Raw genomic sequence first — 11,687 nt, forward strand, 5'->3', positions numbered from 1 at the left:
ATAAGAATAACAACAAGAATAACAACAACAATGCCCTTTGTTTCTTACCAAATTTTCCCCATAAAAAATCTTTATCTTATACCACAGAGCATTATCCTCTGATCTCCAACCCTTATTTATTCCAGTATTTGTCTTTTCTAATTCCTCATCATTGTTCACCTTCATACTATTCATATCAATTCCATAGCCATAACATTTCACGTCTCCAGCCTAGAGGTGGCAATCGGTCGGGCAAGGGACAGGTGAGTGCACTCGAATGTCTTCATTTGCTCTCCCACCTGACGTTAGAAGATAAGGAGAGAGACAGTAGAAAGTCGGGTAAGCTCACCAGGCCGTTGCTCGCCCGATTGCCAGCTCTATCCAGCCACAGCTACAAAGTTGCTTATCGAAGTGTATTCAGAAAAGTGATGAGCTTGGCAATGCCTGGGCTGGGCAGTCGCTATTTAGCTGTTGACAGTTCAGCACTACACTGATCACATACTGATACAGCACTTGGTAGCATCATAGCCCATCTGGCCATTGCTTAGTCTAGACCGCTAGTGGTTCTAGCAGATGTAGCAAGCTCAAAATGATAACTGTCCTTATATTTTCGTATAATATTGGTAGTTGGTTAGTATTTGTGTGAGAATGTGTGCGTGTGAGTGTGAACGAAAGGCGTGAGCTGGTGAGAAAGAAAACCGTTAGATTAGCAGCTGGTTTGTGTTAGCCGGCACCTTAACATTTTAGTATTTAGGTTTTGAAAGCGGGGTTGGAAATGGGTGCCAAGAAGAAAACAGCATTCTCGCTGCTAGCGAGGAAAACAACGGCTGACATGACTTCTATTTATCTTCCTTACGTACGACTTTTACTTCTTTGTTCTCTATTTTATACTTTTTTAAATAATGCTTACGCTAATCTGTTTTTGTTGATGTGAGTGCTTAATAAGTTACGATTTCCTGGACGTCGATGAAATCTGTCTAAAATTCTAGGTTTAAATTGTGTTGAATCCTGCATGCAATTGCCATTTAGTTGTTTTGTGATAAGATGTGCACGGTCGAAAAACAGTTAACGGTTTTATCAGTAATTTGACCTGCGGTGGCTCAAGGCGAGCCTCTGGACGCGAAAATGTTTTTCGACGGTGTACTCTGCAATTGTGCAGTAAAAGCTTTCAGTGTTCCGTTTTGACTGTGCATGTTTCGCTGGTTATTTGAACTGAGTATGGTTGCTCTCACGTGTGTTGTATAGTTTCACCTCTTTGCATGACGGGATACGCATGATGTACCGATGTCTGTTGTCCGCGTCACAACCTCCTGTACAGATCACACTGTAGCTCACAAAGCTCCCCCATTGTAGCTATTTGCCCTTAGGACTGTCTATGGATGTGTCAACTATATTGCGGCAGCCGTATCGAACAATGTTTCAGTAACCAGTGAGTTCTCTCTGTCTCCATAAATCTAAGTTTTCGACAGACCACTATCGCACACATGTCTCACAAAGTCTGTCTGGTAAAATTAAAACTTCAGTTTCCGGCTACTGCATTCGTAGATGATGCACTCATTAACCCCAGGCAGACCTGCGCATTCCTTCCCCGCCCTCTGAGATACTCCCAAACCAAATGCTGCAAGGCCTTTAAAGAAATTAAAAAGGTAAGTAGTTATCTCTCTTTGTTTTGAACATTCGCCACAGTAATAAATAATTCACTGAATTGATAAGTAAAGTTGTATTTACACGAGGCCCGTACAAAGATTTCATTTGTACTGAAAATAAGTGAGCTGTATCAGAGGAAGGTGTTGGACGGCGCAGAAAATAGCCGTGTCTCTCAACAGGTACTTCTAAATTTGTTCGTATCTTAATGTTCCAGGCCTGTGAAAAAAAACCTTGTAATTTTCAATGCAAATTCGATAAATATTGTCCTCCGTGTCGATTTAACTTGAGTATTTTCTGCATCTTTACTATCCGAGAACACAAATATAACTAGAAGAAAGTAATTTAAAGAGGCCTTGTCGGAGACACGTTGAAAAATCGCAAGGATTTTTCTCACAGATTGTAATGTGTTTTGCCGGACAAAACTGGTAAAACAGTTGTTGAAGTGGTATTTATGTTTGCAAAGGCATTGTGTATGTGTTAGTAGCTTAGTCAATGTGTACGTCCGTGTGTGCTAAGGCATTGATGCATTTACCTTTCAGTTTGGTGTATTTGAATCTTCTTTAAGCATTGAGTCACTGTTGTCTTTGGCAACACATGCACTTCATGCTCAACGTTTCCCAGGAATACATATTTTCTGTCAAGGGCACTATTTTGTGTCTCTGAGTATAAAAATGTGTATCCTCGCAGGAAACATACTAGATCCCAACTTTACCTCTCGATCTTGTTTACCTTATAAAATAAATGTCTTAGAAACACAATTTTTTTTTTAGAGAAAATCATTTCAAAATTGCGGATTTGAGTCTGTTAAAGGTAGATTTTAAAAAAATTGGACTTTTCTGACAGAGTAAATTTCCGTGTAAGGTAAACAAGAGAGTGAGTTAAACGTGGTCATGTTGATATCGTATAAACCATGTATTTGTTGTTCGTCATGATGTGTGCTTATTGGTTTATGATTTCTTTCTTGCTACTTTGCTGACATTTGCTTGTTCTGTTCTCTCTCTCCTGTCTCTTGGCTCTGCATGGCTCGTCCTGGCGACTTGGCCTCCGTTCGCCTTCTCAACCAACTCGGAACCGGCAAATCATCATCAATCGTGCGTTATTATCACCACGATGACATTACTCGCCCCATATTTGCCGAATGCAAAATTTGGCAATTGGAATATTTTTCACTCTGCATTCACCAAATTCTCCTCTGAATATCTATTGGGTTTTTATCACTCTATATAGAAAATTACCACAGCACAAACACAGTATTTCTAGTCATCATGTTGATGTCAGTAGTAGGGGGTGTTTTCATTCTATTTGCTCTCGTGGCATTATGCTACAGGTCAGTCGTAGTACACAAAAACTTCACTCTCTGCCTAAGGTTAGTCAGCAGACCCAGAGGTAGATTCCTCAAATTTACAATTTTCCCAAGACTTCTTCACTTTTTGGCACTCTTTAGCACAGTCTAATCTCTCTAACCAATCCTTGCTATCCTTGTAGAAGGGAAAACGCATCCGCCACTAAGTGAGTCCGTGGCGAGCGCTCAGGCCCTACTGGCGCAGCCCTGCCCGCATCCAGCGCGGCAGCGCCCTGCTTTACCACCCTCTCTTCGACCCACAAGATCCCTCCCACCACCATTCCCGCTCCGCGCGTCCCGCCCACCGGCTAGCCGTGCCTCCCGCCCGACCCACATTCCAGACCAGACCCGGCGCCGCATTATAGGAAGGCCCTTTTGCTCTCTGTCTTTTCCCTCACGATTGGCAAAACTGGGCACACCGTGATGCTGGCGAATGCGTTTTCCACAAGGCTTAGTAAAATATCCTTATCTCCTCTGTACCTTCTAAAGCTATCTGTCTACTTCGCCCCTCTGTGTGTAGATCCTACTATTTTGTATATACATAGTTTTGTTATGCTGAGTCGTTGCTTAGTCGTGTAAACCTCTTTGCCTGTAATCCTGTACTTGTCGTTTCGTTAATTCTTTTATTTCAATAATTTTGACCGCTTTCGTGGCAGTGTCTCACTCTCACAATGAAAATATTGCCTGCTGCACTGGGACCGAGGAACGTCCCCTATTTCACGTGGCCACCGGTGGACAAAACCCAATTTACTTGTTATGTATTGAAGATATTTTGAGCATTCTGACACGTGATAAGTAAAGCCGAAAACCCACAACTTCACAGTCGGTGCCATTCGCCAGCAGGCCTTTGTTGTATCGCACGGCGAAAAGAAAACAGTTCTTCCTTTATTTCGTGATAAATGTCTTCTATAACCAGGGAAAGGTAGTTGGGGTTCACTGTGGAGAAATATTCGTCAATTTCTGTTCTCGTAAACTTATGACCTTCAAATTTTACTCGTTAATTACCTGCCTGTGTCGTAATTCAAACTCAATTTCCTCCGGGAAACGTTCCTCGATTCACCTGCAGTATGTAGTATTATAAACAAGGGGGAAAACCCGGGGTTATGTTATTCCTTTGAGGTGTCCCCACAATGAATGGTTCGCGGAGCGACGCTCATAATAGCGCCTACGACGCGCTGAGTAGGCAGACCCGCCTAGCATCTGTGTGAAGACGGCGGCCTGCTCAAAGCGCCTAAGTGCGAGAGCATCGAACATTCGACACCCAACGGACGGCGTTCATTGTCGGGACACCGTATTAAAGGCCTGCCAAATTCGCTCAGAAGGCATATTTTTTCGTATTTTATCCGAAACTTTTAAATTTTATACAAATTGATTTCTCCATAGCTTCGCGTTTGCAACTTCTGGGCACTATAAGAATAGTATTCAGTGATTTACAAAAAGTTGCGCTCAGTTGTCATTACTGTTCGCGTGAGCGGTCTCTTCCAATGTAAACAAGTTATTTAGTAGAGTAGACAAAGAGAACCCACGGCTAGCTATTGTCAATACTACTTCACTTCTCGGTACACCAATTGACGTGTATGCCATAACGATTTTTATCGACTATAATTACTACAATAGCCTGAAAAACATGCCTGAAATCAGCGTTAATACCCGATCTAATACATGCCTGAATAAAAAATCTCGGGTTTTTAGCAGAGGAGTAATACAACTCTCAAACACGTCTTGGTTTGTCAAAAGTATAGTCTAGCCCCAGACACAATATCCAGCCAGTCGATAGCTAGTTCTTGCTGCAAATGATTAAATTATTCACGTGGTTAGTTTAAATCTGGTGACATTTCATGTGTCAAAGCAATACAGTAAACTGAAAACGTCGCACCCCAGGTAGCACAAACATATCCAGGGTTTATCGCCCGGCAATCGCCGGCGATTTTTATTTTTCGCCGCGATATCGCCGGCGATGTTTTACGGATATGAGGTTTGGCACAAATAGCACCGTCGCCTCGATGTCGCCTGATGACAAAGATTCGACAACTTAGGGGCGACATCGCTCGAGCACTATCGCCGCGACGAAGCAAGCGATGAAATGGCGACAGACTTTTCAACGGGTCTCGAACGATGTATGTCGCCACTATAGGGAATCGATGTAGATAGTAATTGATTGCCGATGTAGTATCGCCTGGCTATCGCTAGTCTTTCCGTTTGTGCATGTGCCCGTGGCGAGAACTTTGAGTTATCCGAGCGATACAAAAGTTAAAGTTATGTCAAAAATGTCGTCGCCTAGACATCGCCACGTTTGCAAACCGGCGGTATATTTTAGGCGATAAAGTAGCGATATTCAGGCAATATATATTCGGAACTATAATTCGATAAAAAAAATTGAAAGAATTTACCTTGGCTAGATTCGAACCACATACCTTTGTGTTACTGGACAGCTGCCTTGACCATTCAGCTACGAGGTACCCGCTGAGAGCCGGGCGTCAGCTACCGGTGTGCCTCTCTTTCTCGGGGACTTTCCCGCCCGCGAGCGACAGACCAGCAGACCAGCGAGTCGGCTGAGATATCTTTCAGATATCTCCAAGTCATCGCCTGGGCGAAAATGCGTGTGGAGGACTTAGCGAAATTCGTCAGCCGTGCGATACTAGTAGCTTGCTAACCAGAGAATATCTGACAGATATCCGTACATGTGCGTATTTGTGGTTAATATTGGAGATACAGAAAGAATAGCGCCTCGATATCTACCCCGCATCAGTGCTACGATCATGTCGCCGAGTTATCACCACATTGCTCTCGAGGCGCTAGCCCAGGTGTTCTCTCGCCAGGTCAAGATATCGCCAGCTTATCAAAATATTTCATGCAAGCAATAATTCTTTTTCATCTGGTGAGCGACATACTTTATCCCATATCGCGGCGATAACTCTAGGCACCAAAAGTTAATTTGGTGGAAAGTTGCACAGCGCATAGTTATCGGAAAATTATCGCCTGAGCGTCATCTAATGACGGATATCCTAGCGATAGAGTTTTGGCGAGCATTAATTTGATCCTATTTCCATATCTACTAGTTATCGTGTCACCATCGCCAGGGCGAAAACGCAATCGGTAGGTCGAGGCGATAAACGTAAGCGACAGCATGGCGACATCTGGTACATTTTATTTAGAGAATATCGAACAGATATCCACAAAAATATGTATTAAAGTAGACATCGACAGGATGTCGCCTCGCTCTCCGCCAGGCGACAGTGTTTATATGATATCGCCAAGTCATCGCCGCTCCAACCTCCAGGCGACTCATCATCGCCCGATATCGCCGTGCTACATGGGACACAGCAGTATTTCTAAGTGGTCGTTAAAATGCAACGTGACCTAGGGGGATTACAAATCTGATGGCCCCTCATTACACCGTCCAAAAAGGCGATAGCGGAAAGTTGCCGTTTAATGTGACTTACCGTTTCAGGTGCCACTTGTGTATCATCACTCCACAACAATACCGAATTGAAATCGTGATGCACGGATAAAAGAATAAGTCGTCAGAAATAATGAACTAGCAATTTAGGGATAGACAATCCGAAATTCACTGTAGCAGCTAATAGTTGGTTGCCAGAAGCAAGAGTTAGTTGCTTAAGCAAACCCGTACCTGCACGAGCCAACTGGTCCGTTCTGACAGCAAAACACCCAATAAGCTTTCAGAACGAAACGGTTGGCTTCTGCAGCTACAGATTCGCTGTGGCAACTCTTGTCTCTGGGAACCAACTATTAGCTGCCACAGCGAATTTGTTGCCTTCCAAAATTAGCTAATTCCTTTGTAGATCTGGCATCTAATTCTTTTTTTTTCGTGCGATGCCCTTTTGCACGGTGTAGATTTCGGATCACCATTCCAGTTCGTAGATATCCTATGATATTCGTACCCCGAAGTACAAATACCATGGTGTCTCTCATAAACTGCTTTCGTGATTCTCAAGCGCACGGCGTCATTGTATTTGTGCACCCGCTATCTGTGGGAGGTCCCTGTGTTACTTTGCATTGGAGCGACTCATTATGTTAGGAGCTCGAATGTTATTTCGCGACATTAGTCAAGCTTAGATCCGCCGCGCAAACATTTAGAGAAAATAAAAAGAGAGATATGAAACTGCACTTGTAGATTTCATTTTGTAGTAAATGATTGCAAATAATTTTTGCTAGTTTGCCGGCTGGAAGTCAATCAACTACTAAATGCAGCATGTGAAACTGTCAAATATGATAAAATTAATGAAATATAACGCCAGTCCGTAAGTAGACACCATCTCTTAACGGTACAGGGGTGGACTAGCAGTAATTTAGCCATTACATGTTTTCCGTTAACCCCTTGACTATTCTTGTTTTCAGACTGGTAAGTAAAGCGTATTTTACATGTTTTCTCCAGAATCTCGTACTAAGATGTGAAGTCAATTGAACAGAGTGTCATGGGGCTCTTTATCTCTTGTGTTTCGATATTTTCTAATAATCTGGTATTGTATTCTGCCTTTGCAAGTTGTGGAAAGCACGAGTATTGTATTTGGAGTACAATTTATGCTTTGTATGTAACCGTAAAATTTTCCGTGTCTGTTTCCATATTCTTTATTGGCTGCGATCTTGCTAGGTGCGAACACAATTTTTGGAAGTAAGTGAAATATTTCCGCATTATTTTGCGTGACTTTTGTTTAGACAGCACTGCATGTTGTGCTAGACTGCCGAACTGCATGGACGAGACCAAAGACATGGAATTTGACTTATCATCAGACTTCCGAACTCATACCAGCTGCACAATCACCAACTCCACTGTGTTGTGTTGTTGTTTTCACCCTTGGCAGCCCTCAGAAAGAAGATTTTTCAAGTCAAGACGGGTAATCCTTTAAAACCGCAAGATGGAATCCTACTTAGATTTTTAGGAAAGTTAATCTTCCCTACCTTAAAAGAAGAACCACTCTATTTCCCAATTTTAGATCAGCAATCTCCATCCTAATCCTAACCAGCGTCAGCAAAGGTCAGTGTTTTACGAAGGGTACTTTGTGAAAGTATAAAGAAACAATTTAGAATAGATGCCGGCTGCTGCTCAAAGCTAAAAAGCCTACTTTTGTTATAGGAGCAAAAGCATTTTAAGTGCTGCAAAAATATTTAGCTGAGTTATTTAGAAAAATGTAAGATTAGTTCATTTGACTACAAAGCAGGTAGACCTTCATTGAACTTAATTATCTTTCAAATAACCGAAAAGTTTACATTTTGCATTTTACATGGCATTTAGAAGCCTAACCAGATTTGCAGCAAAGCTTTAGACAAAGGCTTATTTTTAAAGCGCGGATGCAGAAAAAATATAATTTTCGGATGAATTTTAAAATGTTGACAATCTACAGAGCAGGTTTTTTTGTGAGTTGGTTATCCCTAGTTTCACAGAAAATGTTTGAGGCAAGTGTGAGTGTGTGTGTTGTAGTTTATTTTGACATTTGCATGTGCATGTCAACAAACGCCTGTCAAAAAAGAGAGGGGGGGCAGTCCTCCATGATGAGCGTGAGTGTGTGTGCGTGTGTGTGTGTGCGTGTGGGAAGAAGGATCAGAACAGGTGGGGTTGCTGGGAGAGAGTTCTGTGGAAGGGCTCACAGACTTAAATGTTATCGCATCTATGTGGCATTGTGTGGAAGTGTCAGCGAGTGCAAGGGAGCAAGGGGAGTGATTGTGTTGATGTGGTGATCTAGTTATTTGTTAGTGCTGCTACTTCTGCCGCGAAACCCTCTAGCCTACCCCTGTCCTTTACTCCCCAATTTACACCCCGAGCACTGGACAGTATGCTTCTCGCCCCGAGCCGAGCTCCGCCAAAGCTTAGTTAAGGAGGACCATCTCACTCGCAGCTCAATCATAATAACTTTAAATAAAGGACTCGTGCACTTTGCACGACAAATTAACTTTCCCGGCAAGAAATAAAAGTCGATCGACGTCGAATCGACGTCAATGTAGCTCAAAAGATGTAACTCCCAATCAATTTGAGTTACCGGGGTCGAATTGACATCGGATCTACGTCGGAACAATTTTCATTTCTGGCTGGGCTTGCTCGGCATTTTGTCACAAATGGCAAAAATAGAAATGTGCCAGTCTTCGTCAAATATTCGTTTAAAAATATTGTGCGGTCACATTGGCATTGAATGTGGTCTGTGATTTGAGCTACTCAGTGAGCTAATGTGTCCTTCGGCGTGAAGTTACGACTCTCTTATTCTGCAACGACTGCATGCGGAAAATGGCTTGACCCAGGAGAGGCCCCCGGCCCCGCGACGCCATGCAGTACCATCCTCAGCACCACCAGTCCGTAGCGCGGTACAGAAGTAGGGAAGCCATGAACCACCACGCTACACCCGAGCAGGCCGCCGTAGACATGGTGGATAAAATGTCCATTTTGCCTCCGGGCCTAGCGGGCTCGATGGCGACGCTCAGGTAAGGACGTCGACTCGGTGCGGGCTTTGGCCCTCTTCTGCTCCTTCGAGGAGGAAGAATTAGTTAGGGTTCAAAGGAAAGGAAAACCATGCCCTTTGCCCAGGTCTCCGTCTATATAATGCAGTTTATTCTCGAAAACTGTACGTATTTGACGAGGCTGTGACGAATTTACTCCGGACTCAAGCTGACTGGACGATTATAGGCAGTCGAGCCGCCTAGTATCGCCTGCGCCTAGCATTTAAACGTATTCGTAATTGTTTTGCCTCCCTCGTACAAAGTGCCTGTGGCTTCCTTTCTTAGTTTCATTAGCATCATTTCATTTTCAAACAACTCACTGAAATTGCTGGAGTAACTTGTCTGAAAGAGTGATGATATTTATTGCTGCCCAATTGGAGCGACGTTTGTTTTTGATGCTCGATTGATGAGCTTCGCTGGTAGAACACGCTGTCAAAATGATGTCAAAGTGGCCTCATCTTGACGTTCACCGTCGAAATGGCTGCGGCTAGGAAGCCAGATTGAGCTGTTTCTGACGTCAAACTAGGGTCATTGACGAGTTTCTGACGAGTGTGTTCAACCTTGGTTATGAAGTCACTCCATATGAGTAGAGATTTTGGAACGTCGCTCCTTTTGCGAGACGTTCTTCATTCAAATGAGCTATGTTTCAAAAGCATCACTTAAATACAGCGATGATAACAAACATTGCTCTCAGGAGAATTCCGAAATTTTAAGCATTCCGTAGTTTTTCTGGGAGCAGCGCGCGTGACTCCTGCATTAACAGTGCTGTAAAGTGTTTTAGGAATATCTACAAATAATGTTTCAAGTAATCTCACGTGCTTCATAAGTTACATTACAATTGTTTTACAAAGGAAAAAATATTTAACATTCCTCGAATGAAACGTCTTAAATTTGAAATTATGTTATTTCGGGAGATACGGAATATATATATACTGTTGGGCTTCCCTTTGAAAGCGACAGCCAGTGGAATGGGTGCATGCCATAGGATGTGCCATCGCTCTCAAAGGGAGGCGTGCCGAATGCATAGTCTTTTTACTATTCACCTCACTGCTGGACCATCATTTTTACTATTTGCATGAATTGTCGATTCTACACGTTTATCTCGAGCTCCCTCCGTCATTACTTCTAAACTAGTCTTCTGCGGTAGTCGCCCAGTGCGCCTGACAGAGCTAGTCGCATCGCTGCATCCGAGGCACGAGATGGGTGGAGGTAGCGCGACGGCTGTGGCAATGGCCTGCTCGCTGCTCTCTCGCTCTCTATTCGCGGCCAGATCATTCTCGGGCTCGCCTCTTCAGGCTCGCCTCTTCGGGCTCGCCGATTTTGCGGTGGCAGCACTCGCGATGCCTTGCTACATATTGAGCCTAGTTAACTAGACAGCTACAGCACCCCCTTTCCCCTTTACGGCCTCTAGAACGTTACTCACCTAGAACAGTGACATGCTATCACCCGCCCGCTCCCTTCTATGCCCCTATGACCACTCCAATCCCTAATAACCCCTTTCCCTCTCCCTACAAATAACATCGGAATTGCGATGTTGATGACAAAGCGTGTGAAACACAATGATCATACCATTACAATTATTTATTTAAGAATGAAATTATTGACTTACTTGGTCTCGTGAGCAGTGTGAGTAGTAAAAGATTGTGTGGGTAGGCGGCTGTCGGCCAGCCACCTTGGGCCCGATGTGAGTGCGGGGTCTGTCCGCAGTCATGCCGATTCAAGAAGCGCCCTCACCAGGACGTCGAACCACCTGCCACCCGGCGCCCAGGCGGCAAGCCGCAAGCAGCAGTGGGTACTCCAGAACATAATGGATACACATTTACATTTCTTTAGCTCGACTCATTGGCAATCATTTATCTGTCGTAGGGAAATGCACCAGATGCAATCGCTCAAGAATAGAATAGCTCAAGGGGTCAGTGATGATGAACAGACCCACTCAGGTAGCGTATTGTGTGAGTAATCTTTTTATTTTTCTCTTTTTTTAAAAACAAATTACGATGTAGAAAGTCACGTCTTACGAGTGCTTTTAAAACATTGTATTGATTGTTTTGTCACAGTTCCAGAGAAAGGCATTCTCAAAAAGACCTACGGATCCGTCCCCATGGATGGTGGTGACGACTCCACATCTGACAACCAGGAGGTCTTGTCCCAGTCCGATAACTTGCTCAGCTCAGAGGTAACGTCTCTCTTTAAAACGATAGCCTGCTGGCGGGCAGGCCTGCCACGCGGCCGTGTGCGGCGGGACTGCCTACCATGCAGGCAGCCTGCTGGC

At 43.9% G+C, this 11,687-nt stretch overlaps 1 protein-coding gene across 11 annotated transcripts in view; it reads left to right on the top strand.

The window, feature by feature from the left end:
- Nucleotides 1–11,687, top strand: part of LOC127749774 (uncharacterized) — a 19,911-nt gene that overhangs the window by 2,239 nt on the left and 5,985 nt on the right. For 3 of the 11 annotated variants that reach the window (XM_052269381.1, XM_052269385.1, XM_052269392.1), the window contains exons 1-4: nucleotides 2,999–7,601; nucleotides 11,069–11,203; nucleotides 11,282–11,367; nucleotides 11,473–11,591. In XM_052269381.1, the coding sequence (XP_052125341.1) occupies nucleotides 7,405–7,601; nucleotides 11,069–11,203; nucleotides 11,282–11,367; nucleotides 11,473–11,591 (537 nt within the window). In that variant the 5' untranslated portion in view covers nucleotides 2,999–7,404. The other 8 variants (XM_052269387.1, XM_052269391.1, XM_052269382.1 and 5 more) reach the window with 8 other exon arrangements.

Source organism: Frankliniella occidentalis, unplaced genomic scaffold (assembly GCF_000697945.3).
Source record: "Frankliniella occidentalis isolate FOCC.00 unplaced genomic scaffold, Focc_3.1 Scaffold91, whole genome shotgun sequence".
NCBI classification, from domain to species: Eukaryota; Metazoa; Arthropoda; class Insecta; order Thysanoptera; family Thripidae; genus Frankliniella; species Frankliniella occidentalis.